At 39.1% G+C, this 18,297-nt stretch overlaps 2 protein-coding genes and 1 long non-coding RNA gene across 4 annotated transcripts; all 3 read left to right on the plus strand.

Moving 5' to 3' along the window:
- Positions 1–1,755: 1,755 nt before the first annotated feature.
- LOC127152066 (histone-lysine N-methyltransferase, H3 lysine-79 specific-like) lies at positions 1,756–3,881 on the plus strand. Of its 2 annotated transcripts, XM_051092469.1 has the most exons (3): positions 1,756–1,774; positions 2,162–2,217; positions 2,646–3,881. In XM_051092469.1, the coding sequence occupies exon 3, from the start codon at positions 2,983–2,985 to the stop codon at positions 3,667–3,669; it is 687 nt and encodes a 228-aa protein (XP_050948426.1). In that variant the 5' UTR covers positions 1,756–1,774; positions 2,162–2,217; positions 2,646–2,982; the 3' UTR covers positions 3,670–3,881. The 2 variants fall into 2 exon arrangements, with proteins under 2 accessions (XP_050948426.1, XP_050948425.1); XM_051092468.1 differs by lacking the exon at positions 1,756–1,774 and having other exon boundaries at positions 2,081–2,217.
- Positions 3,882–3,934: 53 nt separating this feature from the next.
- Positions 3,935–4,743, plus strand: LOC127152988 (uncharacterized). Its single transcript, XR_007825157.1, has 3 exons — positions 3,935–4,191; positions 4,331–4,354; positions 4,630–4,743. It is a non-coding gene; the product is annotated as an uncharacterized LOC127152988 (long non-coding RNA).
- Positions 4,744–5,271: 528 nt separating this feature from the next.
- LOC127152199 (ribonuclease Y 1) lies at positions 5,272–6,760 on the plus strand. The gene is made up of 3 exons (XM_051092696.1): positions 5,272–5,815; positions 6,136–6,273; positions 6,507–6,760. The coding sequence occupies exons 1-3, from the start codon at positions 5,272–5,274 to the stop codon at positions 6,542–6,544; spliced, it is 720 nt and encodes a 239-aa protein (XP_050948653.1). The 3' UTR covers positions 6,545–6,760.
- The last annotated feature ends 11,537 nt before the right edge of the window (positions 6,761–18,297 follow it).

Genomic DNA, 18,297 nt, shown 5'->3' on the forward strand with positions numbered 1-18,297 from the left:
TTTGGGGAGCTGATATAAAGTCAATATTAACATAGTGGAGGAAATATAAATAACATTTGTGAATGTTTAAAGACAATACAGATGCATAACATCTTCCTCTTATGTTTTTATACCACTGATAAGAAGAAGATTAAATAAGGAAAGAGTGTAAATTTGTATTTTTGCTATATGAATAAATGTAAATATACAAAGATGTCTTTTTCATTGATTATGACATTCTTGTATATAGTCTAGAGACAATGACAAAGGGTAACACTTTTTGTTACTGAGTGTCAATTTCTCTTTCCTGGACCTCATGCTTTTCTGGAGAAGAAAATGATTAATCTGAATGCTGAACAGTGAAACAATTGTCTCTGAAGAAAAATCAACTTCAAAAAGATGTGGAGCAACTTCCAACCTGGATGGAAATTGTAGAAAGTGTCAGAGTGAAATAAGATGTTTATGACATTAATAACTTTTACACATGAAATAAAAAAGCGAAAAGGGAGAGTGGGCAAATGCAAACGGAAGGTCAATAGTCCATTGAATCGAAACATGAGCTTCATTCTTCTGGTTGTAAGTATTTATGACTATACATTTAAGACCAGATATTTTAACAGTAATTATTAGTGCTATTAAAAGTGCCAATTAAATTAGGCTACAATTTAATATGCAAACATCCAGTTAGACCATTCATAAAATAGCTGATATGCTTAATTTTTATTATAGCATCTGAGCACAATGATGAAAAAGATGGAGAAGCAAAGGAAGTGAATCACAACAGGATGATGACATGGGACAGCATGAAATCAGATGCGTCCATTAGTAAGAAATGTCTGATTTTTACACTTACAGCTTTCATAAGACTTTAATCAGTAATGCAAGGTATTGTAGGCCTAACAAAAACGTTTTTTCATAGGGTTAAATGAACTTTCTGAAATAATAAAGTACTGGCAGATCTTTATACACTTATTCTTTGCATTAAAGCATTTTAGATATTTAGCAGCATTAATAAATTGAATGATAAAATACCAAGGTAATTTCTTCTTCATTTATTTTAAAAGATTAAAGATTAAGACATAAAATGTCTTGTTCTTCATACTTTTGAATGGCTAAATAGTTTTCTTAAAGCAGCAAGTAGGCCTAATGTTTTCTGTTTTATTTAGACTATATGAGTAGCTCTTTCTTTTAAACAATGTCTGTTCATTGGATGAGCACATCTTCAGGCTGCTAATCTACAGAGTGACATAATCATATAAGAGTCAAATAATAATGTTAATAGAAATAATTCAGTGCAGGGTGTAACTGTATTTTGATTATAATACTGTAGTCAGATTAGAGAGTGAAATACCTGTGGTACAAGATAGAAGGGTAAATAACAAGTAACGTTATATGGTCTAATAGCGCCATCTAGTGAAAATAGCAGTGTATTAAAACAGCCAATATTCTGTCCTTAATGAGCTTACTTACCCTCATGATTTCTGTGGAACATAAAAGGAAAGATGTGACTATGGTGTTTTATTTATACCCACATAAACATGCAATAACTACATACAGATAAATAAAATAAATTAAAATGGAAGGGGATCACAAACATAGACTATATTAAATTTATTTAGCCGCATGCATAAACTGACGTCATGCGCGCGCACGCGGATAAATAAAGAAATTCGGCAGCAGGCTGCAGCTCAAGATACTGATATGACTCATAAACAGGCAAGAACGACTTTTCCTTTCACTTTTGATGTAAAAATGATGAGAATGCTGATGTTTGTTTTGGGGTTGTTATGGTCGTGTACGCTATTTTACCTATAGGTTTTTTTGTTGTTCTTGTTGATGATGACGATGATGATGATGATGATTCGTGTCCTTGTTGTGTTTACAGGCAGCATAATGTTGCCAGATCTTGCATGAGTCAGAGTTTTGAATTATAGAGGAAGAATTGCCAAGTCATTCTGCAGCACAGGAAACGTAAAACAGACTGCATCAATTTAGCAAGGACAAATAATGTATTTTAATAATTAGAAATAAGGTTCACTGCAGACCGGATTGGTCATTTTATGAGATTTTGGCAATTTGGCTTCTAAGAAAGTGTTGTTTCAGTCTAGTGGACTAAACTGTTTTTTGTTGTTGTTGTTGTTGTTGTTTTTAAATATAACACTTTATCTATTTGCATTTGCAGATTTCAGTTTCACTTCATATCTCATATCACTTCATGTCAAAATGGGGGCATCAGAGGTGAGTCATATTATTTATAGTCATTCTAATACTATATTAATATAATGTTATATAATTTACAATTATTAGTTTATAGTAATTTTGATGCAGCTTACATATTCACATTTATAGATGATGCAATTGTGATACAGTAGAAAAAAAGTTGTGATGCAATAATTCTGCATTTGTTCATAGCAGATGCTTTGGTTCAATGTGACTTACAAATGAGGAATATGTGTAAATATATTATTAAACCTTTAAAGTTACTTATGTAGGGTGAATTCAGGCAAATAGAGACACTTTCGACACACAGAGAGAAGACACAAACAGAGAAGAATATATACATTGAAGTGACTTTGGATAAAAGCATTTTTTTTTTTTTCAGTGCATGAATGAATGTGAATGTAAATCATAAACGCTACAATAAATTGTAATGTCACATCATACAGTCGCATGCAAGAGCTCTATCTGAGGCAAGAAAGAGGGAGCTGGAGAGAAAAGAGAGAGAACTGAATAAAACCACGGAACGAGCGACAGAACTGGATGAAAGTACAATGGAACTGTATAGAAGTGTGACAGAACTGGATAAAAGTGCAATGGATCCAGATATTAGAGAGAGAGATCTGGAAAGAAGAGAGAAAGAAGTGGAGAGAAGAGAAACAGAACTGGAGAAAAGACTGATTGACCAACATAGACCACAGATGTGCTGGTTTTTAAGCGAGACTGTACTGGGAAAAAGAGAGATGGAACCTAGATATTAAAGAAATAGAGCAGGAGAAAAGAGCAATGGATCCAGATATTAGAGTGAGACAACCAGAGAAGAGAGTGATGGAACTGGATAACAGAGAGAGAGAACTGGAGAAAAGAACAATGGAACTTGATAGAAGAGCGATGGAACTGGATGGAAGACTGATGGACCTGCATGTGGAACTAACTAGAAGAGCGACAGAAATGGATATTAGACAGAGAGAAATGGAGAAAAGGGCAGAGAGAAGACAGACTGAACTGGATGAAAGACTGATGGACCTGCATGTAAGGACGTATAAGCTGTATATAAGAGACAGAGAAACAATGGAACTGGATGGAAGAGAGATAGATCTGAAGAAAAGAGAGATGAAACCAGATATTGGAGAGATACACATGGAGAGGAAAGAAATGGAACTGTATATTAAAGAGAGAGAACTGGATTTTAGAGAGAGAGACCTTGATAGAAGAGAGAGCGAAATGGAGAGAAGAGTGAGTGAAATGGAGAGAAGAGAGAGCAAAATGGACAGAAGAGAGAGCGAAATGGAAAGAAGAAAAAACGAAATGGATAAAAGGGAAACCGAACTGTATAGAAGAGAGCGAGAACTGGAGAGAGAAGAGAGAGAACTTGATAGAAGAACTGAAAGAATGAAACCTGTGAGATGTAGCAGCAATGAGTTAGATCATCCTAACAGTAAGAATTTTGTTATTTATGCACATTTTCATTGATGCATATGATGACAAAGGATCGTGAAATGATTATAATTTCACACAATAGACCAAACTTGACTTTCATTTTGAGACCACACACTGGATAAAATAACGAATAGTTTTATCATTTCGTGACTCAATCTTAAGTAGACCTACAATAGATCTACAATAGATCCGGCGATACAAACAGAAGGTAACACTTTCAGTATTATTAAACAATAATCATTACTGATCTGCATTCTTTTTCTGAATTTTTTTTTTACATTTTCATTAGTTTGTTTTTGATGCTTTGTAGTTTCTATTTTGTAAATTTAGTCATTCCTGTAGATTAGTTTCTGTTACAAACTGTGCAGCTCATGAACACATGGCTGTTGTTGTGACGTTTAAGGATGTTTAATGTGTGTGTTTTTTTAGAGCAAAGTGAAGATTCAGATTTGGGTAAGTAAACCGTAATCCCACTAGTTTCGTTGGGACTTTAATAAAGAGCACTAATATTTTTTGTGCCTTTTTTCTCTTCTGCAGCCCCACTCATCAGTCACGGTGAGCAGTTTGTTCATTTCAGAAATGTATTTTTTACCATAAACTCAGTAAACAAACAAAATAATAATATTGAGTGTGTGGTAAATGGATTTTATTCTTCTTTATGTAAAGTGAGTTTTAACAACTTTGTTTCCAACAGAGCAACGTACAAACACACAACAATGTAAGTCAGATTTCTAATTTTATGACTAAATGTCTTTAATGTTACTTTGCACTGCTGTCCTTTTTTCATTAAATCCATGCAGCTGACATTACATTTAAAATACATTAAATTGTTAACATACATGAAAATTTTTACTTGTTTTTTGACCACACTTTACTACTAAGAAAAGCTGTAAACAAAAGCAAATGCATACATTTTGAAGTAATATCAAATTATCTTTATGAAATATGTAGTGAAGATTTTTTGTATGATTACATTTGACCTCTTTTCAACAGATGACACATTCACTGAATCCACTGGCTCCACTAATGAGCTTAGATTTATTATGCTCAGCAGCGATAAAGATCTTATGGATGATGCATGTGACATCATTTTTAGAGAAAGAGCAGAAAGAAATGAAATGTGCAAAGAAAAGGTCATGTGTTTGGCAAAAAGATGTGTGTTGTGAAAACACCTTCCATCTGGAAGAGTCACATGGCATCATGCTGTTTCTTTGAATTAAAAACCAAATCTATCAAACATGATATGGTAGATTGTGCATCTCTAGTCTTTCCTGGACCTCATGCATTTCTATTAGTTATTGACAACAGGAAAGTGACTGGGATGGAGGATAATATTTTAAAAGCAATAGCCAAAGTGTTTGGCAAAGAAGCCTTAGACTATGCTATGTTATTGACTATTGGAAGAACTGAACCAAAAGCATCAATCAATAGCATCAGGAAGCATGTGAAATGGTTTTATATATTAGAGGACACTGAGCAAAGTGTTCAGGGTCTATTTGTAGAAACAGCAAGAATGACACAAAACAAGGAATCCACATTCTTTATTCAACCATCAAATCAAAACCTCATAAAAGCATTTTTATCATGGGAAAAGGAAAGAGAGGCTGAAATACAAAAACAGCATGAACAAGAAAAATGGCTTTAAAGGAAAGATTTAGGCTTACTGAAAGTAATTATAAGAAAGAAAACGACTCTTTGAGAGACTTGATGGTGGACACTGTGAAACAGTTAAAGAAATACAAAAACTGTCAGGAGCAGAACCAGCAAGGGGCCTCATGTGCTCAAGAAGATCTGCTGTTTAAAGAATGTATCAACAACACCTTGAAAAACATGTTTCCATCTATCATTGATGATTTTACTGAACTTGAAAAAACACTGAATGAACAGCTGGCGGTTTGTAAAGAAACTGTGAGCACCTTGAAGAACAAGTATTCATTCATGTATGATTATATTTGTCAAGAGAGTCCAAATGAAAATAAGGATATCCAAAAAGAACTGCAGCAACTCAAACTCAAAGAAAAAGAGTTGGAACGGAAACTTAAGGAAGCAGAGGACAGATTAAGGCTGGAGAAAGATCTGAGTAGAAGAGAGAAGGATCTGGAATCCAAAGAGAGAGCAACGGTAAATAAAGAGCAAGACATTCAGCCTGGTGGAGAAGAGCATCTAACTTGTCCTGGGTGTAAGTATTGTTCAAGTAAACCTGACACAAAAATCTCAATGCTACAGGTTCAATCCAAGGTCTAGCAAGCTTTATTGGCAGCATCTGTGGCATACAGTAATTACCAAAGAAAATATTTGAATATTTCATGTTTACTGCACTTGCAACAAAAGTATACACAAGGTCTAAAACAGATTTAAGATTTTTACAGAAACATTTTTTTCTGGAGCATTTTGAGATTAGATTGCTTGGTAAAATGCACAGTAGTTCTCACATGTTAGTTTTTTTCCAGTTCATTGATAACTTAATGTTGATTTTGCTTTGTTCTACTTTATTCTTAGTGTCTAACACTAAACAGCGATCTGTAAATGAAAGAAAAGGAGAGTTGACAAGCAAAGATGAAGATTTACATGACTCTGAATCACCTGAGTTTGGAAAACCTGTGAGACGCAACAGCAGCCAATCCATGCCACCTGAAAGTAAGAATTTAGTTTATTTTCTATTTTGACAGTTCTTTTATGTTTGCCCTTTGTAGATACATACAAAATAAACAGTATCCTTCTTAACAGAAATCTCATCCTTGAGATTGATAAGAAGTGTTTCTTATTGCTTTTAGCACATTTTTAGATATTATAAGGTCAGTTTAACTTGACAGTGTTTTCAATTTTAATTGAAACCAAAACTCATAATATGAGCTTGTGTTTGCTCCTAGTGACTGAACATGAACATGGACCCCTAAACACACTCTGAAATGACAGGTGTCAGTTGGAGGATTCAACATCAACATTTCACTTCATTTATATTCAACAGACAACTCAAAATGTTGTAAAAGTGATATATCCAAACAATCTGCATGTGTGAAACACCTCACAGATGTCAAAAACATGGAATAACAACACAGCCTAAAATCACTGTGGTTTCTGAGCAGCTGAACAGGAAGTGAAATTATCATCATTCGCTGGCATGCTTCCAAAATAACTTTTTAATGATGAAGACACTCATCTAAAACATACCCATTGTATTTCTGTCTTACAGTCACACTGGTGTAAAGACTTTTATAAAATTTGCATCCTCTATAATTGTTGCATAAAAACATTTAAGAACACTGAAATCCTCATATTTTTATGTGATATTGAAGAATAAAAGTGAATATGAACTCAATTTAAATGTGCTTTATGTGAAAATGTATAATGTAATTTTGAAAGATGAGCCGAGTCAAATTTGGTAAAAATCTGACCAATGGTCTAGGGGGAGTTTAAATCATGATCAGAAATAACGTCTCAGGTTACGTATGTAACCCTGGTTCCCTGAGAGGGGAACGAGACACTGCGTCCTCTAGGGGGCGCTAGGGGGAACGCCGTCAGCGTGACCCGTGTCTGAAGTCTACATACAAAACAGCAACACAGTTGGCCGGCGACAGCCTATGACGTCACTGCCGGCGCGACTCGTCGCCGCCGGCGCGTCACTACCGGTGCGACCACAGTATAAAAAGGACACCGGTAGAGCAGGACGGCCGCTTCTTCGTCTGAAGCTCACATCCTGAAGCATGGCCCCGAGCCTAGAGGACGCAGTGTCTCGTTCCCCTCTCAGGGAACCAGGGTTACATACGTAACCTGAGACGTTCCCTTTCGAGGAACTCGAACTGCGTCCTCTAGGGCGCTAGGGGAACGGTTATACCCACGCTGCCATGCTGAGGGGAGTGCCTGACTTCCGGAGAGACAGGCACTAAGTACCAACTCCCTAGGTCTTAAGGGAGTAGCCCCTGGGATAAAGTGACGGCTGTCAGTGACATATCCCCTACGGCCAGAGCTTAGGCTGCATACCCAACTTACCTGTAGGGCAGATATTGGCCCGGGGTAGAGCCCAAGCTTGGAAACAAAGTATTCCTTTAAGGGGATACGGCCAGAGGCCTAGGATACCCAGGTTGGCCTGTCACACAGGAGCTACTGCAGCCCTGCACGACTCCCTCAGAAGTCGTACACAGAACGCAAGTGGTAACTCCTTGCTCAACCCGGTTGAGTGAGCATAAAATGCGCACTGGAACTAGGGCGCGTAAAAACCGTTCTTTTAGCCTGGCAGAAGCTCTAGAGATGGACCCGAGACGACCGGGTTTTAGACCACCTCGAGAAAGGGTACGGGCAAAAGCGCGTGAATCCCTACCATAAAGGATTTTAGAATGGACGCAGAACACCGGTGCCTTCCATACCACAGCGTGGATTTTAGAAAAGTGCCCAAAGGTTAACGTGTGCACTTACCATATACATGGATTTGAGAAAGCGCCCACAAACGTGTGGGCCTACCATAAAAATGGATTTTAGACGTACCGTTGAGAAACGGTGGAATAAGAAGACCCTCAGGGTGAGGGAGCACTGCCGGCTTAACAAGGCTCTAAGGGGAAGGCAGTAGGGCGCATCTAGCCGCCCAATTAAGTAAACTCACAGCAAAACCCTCAGAAGAGGGGAGCACAAAGATGCCAAGCAGATAGAGGCCGCGGCTATCTATCCACTAGAACTGCCAGGAGCCGATACACTTAGCCACACAGGATAAGGCAGTGTATCGCAACAGGCTTCTACTCCCAAAGACAGGAGGAGCCACCGATCCCCCCAGGGGGACGAGCTCAGAGACCCTTTCCGTAGAAAGGGGAGCATCACCACGCCCTGTACAGAAGCCTTGGATGAGATCTGATCCGCGAAAGTTCCCCCTGGCCTGGGGAAGGCAGTAAGGGCGAACCTCAGTTGCCCAATGGGGCAGTGCTCAGGTAAACCCTCGATGGGAGGGGAGCACCCTCTGCAGTAGCCACAGCTAACTGTCTAATAATACTGCCCTGATAGCTGATATACGTACCAAGAAAAGGTAGCATATCGAGACCGGGTTCCACTCCCGAGACACGGGAGGGACACCTGATCTTTCCAAGGGAGACGAGCTCTAGCAAGAAAACCCTTTCCGCAGAAAGGGGAGCATCGTCGCACCCTCCCAGGAAGAGCTACGGGGATCAGAAATGACGGGGAGCAGAAAGCAATCACATCCCCAGCCCTCAGGCTGTCCTGTGGTTAACCTCACGAGGGGCATAAGCCCTTCTCACCCCACACAGACCTAAGCTTACCTCCTCGATGGAAGCATGGGCCTTGCTCTACCAAGACCCGCAGAGCCTTGGGAGCAAGGGCCGAGAATGCTTAGCTGAAGGCTCCTCAGAGCACTCAGAGGGTTTCCACAGAAACAACTCTGACTAGAGAAACAGTGAAAAAGCGTGACCAAGCCCACTCCTCGGAGGGGCGACCACTAAATCACTAGATGGCATAGGTAGAAGGTCTGTGTGAAGGGCGGAAACCCCGCAACCAAAGCCCCTCAGGGCGGGACAAAGACCGAGGGTCTCAGTCCGGTGGTCAGTGTGTCTATCCAAAATGTCCAGGAGCTTCCTGTGAAAAGAGATTCTGAAGAGCTTACCCAGACGCAGGACTGAAGTCCTAGTTTTTCTCAGTGCTGTAAAGGGAACCTGAAAGCTTCCTATTCGAAAATGGGAGGCAGACCCAGGCAAGCAGCCCATAACCATGATTGAAGATCAGAGGGGGGGTGCTCGAAGAGGACCTACCAAGGAAGGCACAAAAACAGGACCCAATTGTATACAGCATGGTAGACACATTAAACATGAGTCGTACTCACCCCACCATGGTTCCTGCGCATAACTCCAGAAGCCTCAGAAGATCCTTCTGAGAAACCGTCCAGACCATTATTTTGACCCATCCATGGTTCCCGTCGCATCAAACTGTGAGAAAAGGCCAAAAGGCCGAGCCAGACCATCAGTAAAGGTTGCTTTTTAGCACAAAAAAGTCAACCTAAAACATCATAGGTCCGGCGGGGGTGCGCAGGAAAAAGTACCACGAAACCTCAGTCAGGTGGAGAGACTAATATTAGGGGGAATTAAGAGGAGGGAGACAGGAGCCCCCAAAGGAAGATAAGCAGAAGCTATCTTCTACTCTGACCCCGGCGAGCACGCTGTCTCGTTTGGATCACTTCCCTCAGGTCCTGTCTACCTCCTCTAGACCCACGCTTCGTCCCGGAACCACCCGCAGGTGGGGGAGGGGCGCGAGTGGCCACACTAGTCTTCTGGGCCTGTCTTCGTCCCTCGGAACGAGACGGGCCAGGACCCCCATACTGTTCGGGCTCAGATCTGGACCTTCGTGGAATGAAGGTTCTGAAGGCCGCTGAGCGCGCTCTCGCCTCCCTGAACTTCTCAACCACCGTCTCAACGGAGGTACCAAAAAGTTCGGAAGGCGAGACTGGTGCGTCGAGAAGAAAGCCCCTCTCTTTCTTCCCGAGGTCAGCCAAGTTCACCCACAGATGTCTCTCCGTTACCACCATGGCCCCCATAGACCTGCCCATGGCAGTGGTGGCCTGCTTGGTGGCACGGAGAGCGAGATCTGTGGTGCGGCGCAGTTCAGCAACCTCGTCTGGGGAAAGACCCTGACCCTTATCCAGATCTTTCAGCAAGTCAGCCTGGTAGGCTTGAAGCACCGCCATAGTGTGCAACGCACCCACAGCCTGACCCGCTGCTGCATACGCCCTGCCATTCAAACGAGATGTTACTTGAAGGGGAATGGATGGCAGGGAGGGAGTCTTTAGGGAGGACGCCTTACCTACAGAGAGATAGCTGGCCAGCATCTCTTCTACAGGCGGCATCCTCTGATAGCCGTGCTCACGCATCCCCTCAATATTCGCATAATTAGAGTGCGGAAAATTATGGATGCGTGAGGAAAACGGCCTCTTCCATACCTTCTCGATCTCCGTATGCAGATCGGGAAGGAATGGAAGGCTCACCTGGGCTGGGAGTTTATGATCAGAAAGATAGCGCTCATCGAGACGACCCCGAGGCGCCACCTCTCTGGCTCGCTTCCACGGCAAGTCAAGCCTTACCGTGGCACGATCCATAACCTCCAGCAGCTCCTCGTATGCAGGGCAGGAGATTAGAAATGGTTCAGCCTCAGCTTCTTCACCTTCCAACATGTCCTGCTCTTCTTGGGAAGGACCCAACAGAGCACTAGCTGCTGGATCGGATGATGTGAGAGAAACAACATCATCGTCAGCCAGCAGCTCGTCCTCGCCCGCGACTGACGCGCGTGAAAGGGAAAGTCCCTTTTTTAGCTCGTCAGCGAGGTCCACCTGGGATCCCCACGAGCTCATTTTTCTCCGTGCCTCGGCAGCGGAGGGTCCTGAGCCGCGGGGAACAGGTGGCTGTCCCTCTTCCCTCGAGAAGAGAGACAGACGAGAACGGAGCTTTCTCATGGGAAAAAGCTCACAGTGCACGCAGACTGCCCCCTCGAGGACGTCGCGTGCATGCTCCTCGCCCAAACAAAAGACGCAAAGATCGTGCGTGTCATCGGGTGTCAAATAACGAAGACACGGTTCCACGCACTTTCTAAACGCCTTACTAGTGCTAGCCATATTTTCTCCAAGAAAAAGGTCTTACCGTTTTGCTGCACACTCCAGACAAAGAGTCAATGAAGACGAAGAAGAGGCCGTCCTGCTCTACCGGTGTCCTTTTTATACTGTGGTCGCACCGGTAGTGACGCGCCGGCGGCGACGAGTCGCGCCGGCAGTGACGTCATAGGCTGTCGCCGGCCAACTGTGTTGCTGTTTTGTATGTAGACTTCAGACACGGGTCACGCTGACGGCGTTCCCCCTAGCGCCCCCTAGAGGACGCAGTTCGAGTTCCTCGAAAGGGAACCAGGTTCAGAGGTCGTCTTATTACCTACATGCATTATTTTTAATAGAAATAATACAGCATCCATTTCATTTCCTCCCATTAATGTTTGACATGAACATGAACATATAATGGTAAAAAAAATGCATTTTACGGTGAATGCAGTGGCCTAGGCTAAGCACACGTGACGTGCTGCTCCCCAATTTCACACCCATGCCCGCGCTCACCCTCATCACCCAGTGTTGACCAATGGGTGGTGGCGAGAAAAAAAAAAAAAAAGGGCCAAGATGAAGCCTGTGTATCACTTGTAAACTTGTTCATGTGAACCTTTTTGGGCTGTTGACGTTAATAACGTGTTTTAATGTCAGTAATAATTTTACCATCAACGCATCTGCCTTACTATTCTAGTTTCCATTGCTTAAAATGTATTAGGCTATATAAAAACAAAAGCAATAATGAATGGTTAATTAATAATAATCATATAGTTTAATTAAAAAACACTGTTAAAATACATAATGTAGGCTGATACAAAATAAACAATCATAAAAACATTACAAATGTATTATTACAAATACCTGCAAAGGGCATAAAAAGCCTAATAATTAGTGTTGTTACACTCACAGGACAATCAAATCCTTGTTTAATATTGACCAAACGTTTAATTTAAATATCCACCTAATCTTGTGATAGAGATGCTACAGCCTCTATAATTTCTTCAACACAAACGTGGGCATCATCACAACCCTTGCCAAAATCAACCATGGTTTTATCATAGTAAAACTGCTTAATTTTCTTTTGTGTGATTTCTGAATGCTTGAGACAATAAAATCAGTAAGTCAACTGTATTAATAAAATCATAGCTATAGGTAACTGTCTAGAGCTACAACTGTAATTTATAAATAATACAATTTAATTGCAATTTATTTATTAATTTACTATGTAAAATAGCTGCTTTCTATTTGAATATATTTTAAAATGCAATTTATTGCATCTGAGACGATGGAACACAAAGTTTTGGTGTCAATATGTCAAAGCTTTGCAGAGATAAAGCCTCAGACAGTCTGGCATCATGCCTCCATGCTACATAATGGTGCATACATGTTTGTTATAAATAGGTTAAAGCTTTGCAGAAATACAGGCTCAGATGCAGTTTGGCATCTTTCCAGCAAATTTGTTGATGCGTTAAACAAAAATCGGTTTGTATTTCTACAGAAAATCCATAACTTTTTGTCAGCATGGTCTGAAGATGATCCAAGTCAAATTTGGTGAAGTGAAAATCAGATCAGTGGTCTAGGAGGAGTTCGAAAGGAGGTTTGGCCAATTTTGGAATAATTGATATTGATGTTCTCTGCATGATTTTCATTACAATAGGCCTATTTTAATCAAATGTTATTAGCATTTTTAAAAAAAAACTTTATAACTTTTAAAGTGCTGTAGTAGGTTTTTCGAACGACTAAAAATAACGCAAAAAAACAAACAAAAAACTAAACCTTACAATTTTTAAATGTTGGTGTCCATTTGACTTGGCATGAGCAGTGCTTTTATGGCCATTAGGATATTAAGTAAAGAACAAAGAAGAAAATTCTTAGTGTAAATGTATGAAAAAGAATGACATCCAGTACAGCTGGTGACAGTATGTACAGCATTTAAAGACACAGTATTTAAAAGATGTTATTTGCACATTTATAGTTTCTTGTCTTTTTTCTTATTTTTCTTATTTTGGTTAACATTTTCTTCCACTAACATTCAATTCCACATGACATGGAAAACCAAATTAGAAACACAAGAACAAGACTATTAAAAAAAAAAAAAAATTTTTACATTTTTTTTGATCACTGTGTGATCATTGATCTCTGAGCCTGGGCTTGAAAGATGTGTTGTTTTGCAACATTTAGTTAAAATTGTCTATGACTTGTTTAATTTTATCCAGAGTGTCCTGAAATTGAGAAGTTGTTTCCCTCATATAATGAATAAACTTCAGAGTTTCTGATTTGATTTCTTCTGCATTTTTCTTATTTGCTGCTTGATTCATTTCAGAGATCTCTGTTGAATCTTGAACAATAGAAGCAACATCAAGAGCAAGAAACAGAGCTGAGAGTACGCCAGTGGCTGCTGCTGTCATACGGATATATTTGCCACTCTCTGCAGTTGCACGCATAGCTCTGGCAGCCTGTGCAGGTCCACGCATACCATTGACAGCCTTCACATACATATGGATTTCTCTTGGCAGCCTCTGCACAAATTTTTCCAATTACAGCCATATCAGCTACTTTTGCAAACTTTAATAAGTCATCAAAACTTTTTGCTGGTGTCCGAAACTCCAGCTTACTTAATTTTTTGTTTAGCTGTTGAATATCTTCAGTGATGCTAGAAATTTTATTCAGATGATTAATCATTGGTTTGATTTTCTCCAGGAAATCATTGATGATGTCCATAATAGTCTGACGTAGGCTTTTTCACTTGAACATGTTGGTGAAGTTAGATACTGCACCTGTTGCTCCTCCAGCTGCTCCAACAACAGCTCCAACAGTTGTAAGAGACAAAGAAGCTCCCAGTGTGAATGGAGATAAAGCCAAACCCACTAGTGCTGTGATTCCTCCAACTGCTCCAACTGATGATCCTACCAAACTGCCCATTGTAGTGTTCTTGTGCACAGATTCAATTTCATCAGTGATGTCGTTCAGTTTCATTATTTGACTAATAAGGGATTGATGATTTATGTCAAATTCTGACTTTAGTTTCACAATTTTTCTTTGGAATCGTTCAAAAGCTTTATGTTTCCTGAAATGTCAAAACTTTTATCAGGATTAAAGGGTATTTGAAATTTTGTTCTGTGCTTTATAATTTTACCAGCCTTGCCATCGAGAGCATATATTCTGTTAAAGGGGTGCTGTTATGCTTTTTCAGTTTTTGAATTTTAGTCAGTGTGTGGTGTGTATCTTTGAGCATAAAAACGATCTACAAAGTTACAAATCTCAAAGTCCACTCCAAAGGGAGATATTTGGTTTTTAAAAAATCCCTTGGAGGTGGGGAATTAGTCCAACTTTTGCGATGCAGCGCGGAGAGCTGCTTTAACCAAAATCAAGACTTTGTAAAAGAGCATAATAGGACCCCTTTAAAGTACACTGTATGACTTTCCACTATATAAGTATTCCTACAAGTATTTAACAACTAAATATTTCCCATAATGTAGCTTGAAAAATTGCTGTACTTCTAATAATATCAGCAAAATTGATTAAGTCAAAACTTGGAGCAAGGAAAAGCTTACCTCTTTATTATCTCCTCTGGTTGATTCCCATCACCTGCATTTGATATTAAGCATTTTCAAAGATTATGATAAATAATTGCAAATACAAATAACCTTGTTTGATTTAATCTATGTTTTTTTTTTTTTTTTTTTTTTTTTAATTCTAAATCATTTTCATCTGTATTTGACACCAGGATGTGATTTCTAAGGTTCATTTGTTGATTTATTTTAACACAAAATTAATGTGATTGAAAAATTCAGCAAGCAATTTATGGACTTACGGTTGAATGAAAGATAATGATCAATACTCCTATCTGATTCAGACAGTGTGCAGTGGTGATCCATTTCTTGGAATAAGTATGGAACTGGATGAAATATTCAGAAAAATATCAGTCCACAGTCTGACTTGTAATTAAATCACACCAGTGTTGGTTCATCTGGCCAGAGGAGGAAAACTGGTCCTTGACTGAGCCTGGTTTCTCCCAAGGTTGTTTTTTCCCCCTCCATTTCCTTGTCACTGTCGCCTTGGCTTACTTAGACTTACACTTGATATTATATAGCAATATTATTAAATTAATTAACATAAAATACATGCTTTTCTCAGTTGATATTCTCCATTTTGAGTCATTTCAAAACTACATTGTTGTCTGTATTATCTATTAATCTGCATAGCTCATGCAGCAGAATGTTCTCTGAATTTTCCCTATGGCATATCAGACTCACTTAAGCAGAAATATCTCTTCCAAATCAAAGTAAATATGAATTCCCTCATGATGCAGCAGTATTAATAATGTACTTGTATAAAATATAATAATATAATATAATATAATAATAATGTACAGTATAAAAAAGTATTGGTCATCCTGCAGACCAAGGGGGGAAAATTTAATTAATTATTATTAAAAATGAAAATGAAAACAGATGCTGCTGAGTACTTTTTCAATACACCATCTTTTTTCTAGAAGTAATACATTGTCAGTAATTCAGACTTAAAATATCCACTTATGTCTGCATACAGTATGTCTGGTACAGATACAATTTGTATGTTGGTCAGTTTCTCATGTTATTGTGTCACTGGTGCTGTTGGTTAATAATCTACTACAACAATCAAGCAATGTCACACTGACTATCATGACTCTATATCAGAATTACTGCATCCTGCTGAGTACAGGACAAAGGTGACAGTTACATGGAGGCCTTTATTCTGTACATTTTTACATTGCATTATTGTGATTTGTTAATTATGCAGTATATAGACACATCGTTTAAAGAATCCTAGATACATACTCTGGGGAGTAATTTATTATATAATTTGAGGTGTGTGGAATGATGCTTTGATTTGATTTGAGAGTCTGACTTTCATTCCTACAGTTCAATTTAAACATTGCAGTTTCTTAAAAAAAATTAAATTAAAATTATTTTAATTAAAATTAAAATGAAATTTAAAACTGAATTTAAATTAACACTTTTGTTGAAGTTTAACTTTGGACCCTGAATCAAAGTGAAACCATTCAGAGGTGATGTGAGACAGTATAATTTATTTCAGTATGAACCTTTGAACCTGCAATAAAGTTGTACAGTAGTGTGTACATGTCACGCCCACAAACTGTTTTGGTTGTGTTTTTTCCCCATGACCCATGTCCCTGTGACCTAGTTTCTCCCGTCTAATTAGTTTGATCTGTTTCAGCTGTGTTTAGTCAATTAACCTGTGTATAAAAGCCCTAGTCTGTTCCTTATGTCTCTGTCGGCTGTTAAACGTCTTCATTGTGTGTTCCTGTGTTGGATTATCCCTGTGCTTCATTTGTTAAAGGGGTCATTGGATGCCCATTTTCCACAAGTTGATATGATTCTTTAGGGTCTTAATGAAAAGTCTATAATATACTTTGGTTAAAAATTCTCAATAGTTGTGTAAAACAACACCCTTTTTACCTTGCCAAAATCAGCTCTGCAAAAATCATCTCATTCTGGTCGAGGCTGCTTAAAATGCAAATTAGCGCTGCTCGCCCCGCCCCTCTATTCTCTCTGTGGAGTGACGAGCCTGTTTACTTTAGCCGCATTTAGCCGTGTTTAGTCGCTAAACTTGCTAACTAGCACATTATTAGGAAAGGTGATTCAAGGAAGATTCATAAAAAAACCCTTATACTCACTTCTGCTGTAAGTGAAGCTGGATCATGAATGATTTGTGTGAACATAGACGGATATATGTAGATCGGGAGGCGCATTCCCTTCACAAACAAACATAATCTACTGCATCTTCAGCGGCTCAGTTGTCGGGAGTAAATGACGACCACTGTGTTCATTATTACGTCCAGCAACACAACACCTCAATTGCTCAATCTGAGATATTCTTGTGTAATTTACATCCCTGCTCCGGCATCGAAACAAAGAGGTTGGACTGTGACAGCAAATCTGAGGTAAAATGCTAATGTCAATCAACTATTGTGGGAGTGGCCTCTGTTGGTGTGACACCACAACGACATCGATTTGAAAAAGGGAATATTATTTTTACAGATTAATTAAAAACCACTGCATGGATTTTTATCATTATAGGGTAGATTTGTACATGCACTGGCAACACACATTAATGTTCAAACAACATGTAAAAGTGAACTTAGCATCCGATGACCCCTTTAAAGACTTTTGAACGTCTCCTCACTCCTTCGCCTTGTACTGTGACAGTACATGAGTGCTTATCTTGTACATCAACATTTACTCATTTATTATGTTTTATAGAATGCATTGAGTACTATTTAAAGCAGGCCTCTGTTATATTTGAAAGTTTTCAGAGTTAATGATATTTAAGGTTTTCAGTTGTTTTTGCATGTTTGTATTTGTCAGCACCACCTCTGCATCACAATGGCATATTCCATCAAAATACTATGGAAACCGAGTCAAGTCAAGCTTTATTGTCATTCCGCTACATGTGTAGACATACAGTGGAATGAAATGTCGTGTCTCACAGGACCACGGCGCTACATAAATAAACATAAATATAAACACTAGATGTAAGAGCAATTTTTAAACCTATTCATAGTTAACTTACTGAAGAAGTAACTATACATATACTATAAATAGATGACTATGCACAAATAAGAAATGAGAAGCAACCCATGCCAGTAACCAGTAGCAGGCACACAATGATGTAAGTCAGATTTTATGATTAAATGTCATCATTTTTATTTTGCAGTTGGAAACTTGGAACTTGGAAATGGCTCCATATAGCTAACACTAGGAGAGTGCTAAACGCTAAACTCGGCCCAGAATGATTGTAAGACCCCGTATTTATACTGTGTGTGATTGGCTGCAGTTGTATGCGTAATGGGTATATTTATGTATATATGCAAATTCCTATATTTTCAAATTTGAAATCATCTTTATGATTAACTACATATTTTTTAACCTCAGAGTGTATCTTTTGTCTGCATTCATTCATATATAATTACATTTAACTTTTCAACAGATGACACATTCACTAGATCCACTGGCTCCACTAATGAGCTTTTATTTATTATGCTCTGTGGCAATGAAGATCTTATGGATGATGCATGTGACATAATT

This window comes from Labeo rohita, chromosome 21 (genome assembly GCF_022985175.1).
Source record: "Labeo rohita strain BAU-BD-2019 chromosome 21, IGBB_LRoh.1.0, whole genome shotgun sequence".
NCBI lineage: Eukaryota > Metazoa > Chordata > Actinopteri > Cypriniformes > Cyprinidae > Labeo > Labeo rohita.

What these genes read in the sequence shown, in the direction of transcription:
- LOC127152066 (XM_051092469.1), top strand. Translation starts at nt 2,983, where the DNA reads ATGGATCCAGATATTAGAGTGAGACAACCAGAGAAGAGAGTGATGGAA.
- LOC127152199 (XM_051092696.1), top strand. Translation starts at nt 5,272, where the DNA reads ATGGCTTTAAAGGAAAGATTTAGGCTTACTGAAAGTAATTATAAGAAA. An exon ending in GCATCTAACTTGTCCTGGGT is followed by an intron (nt 5,816 to 6,135) that starts GTAAGTATTGTT and finishes CTTTATTCTTAG; the next exon opens with TGTCTAACACTAAACAGCGA. An exon ending in CCAATCCATGCCACCTGAAA is followed by an intron (nt 6,274 to 6,506) that starts GTAAGAATTTAG and finishes GTTTGCTCCTAG; the next exon opens with TGACTGAACATGAACATGGA.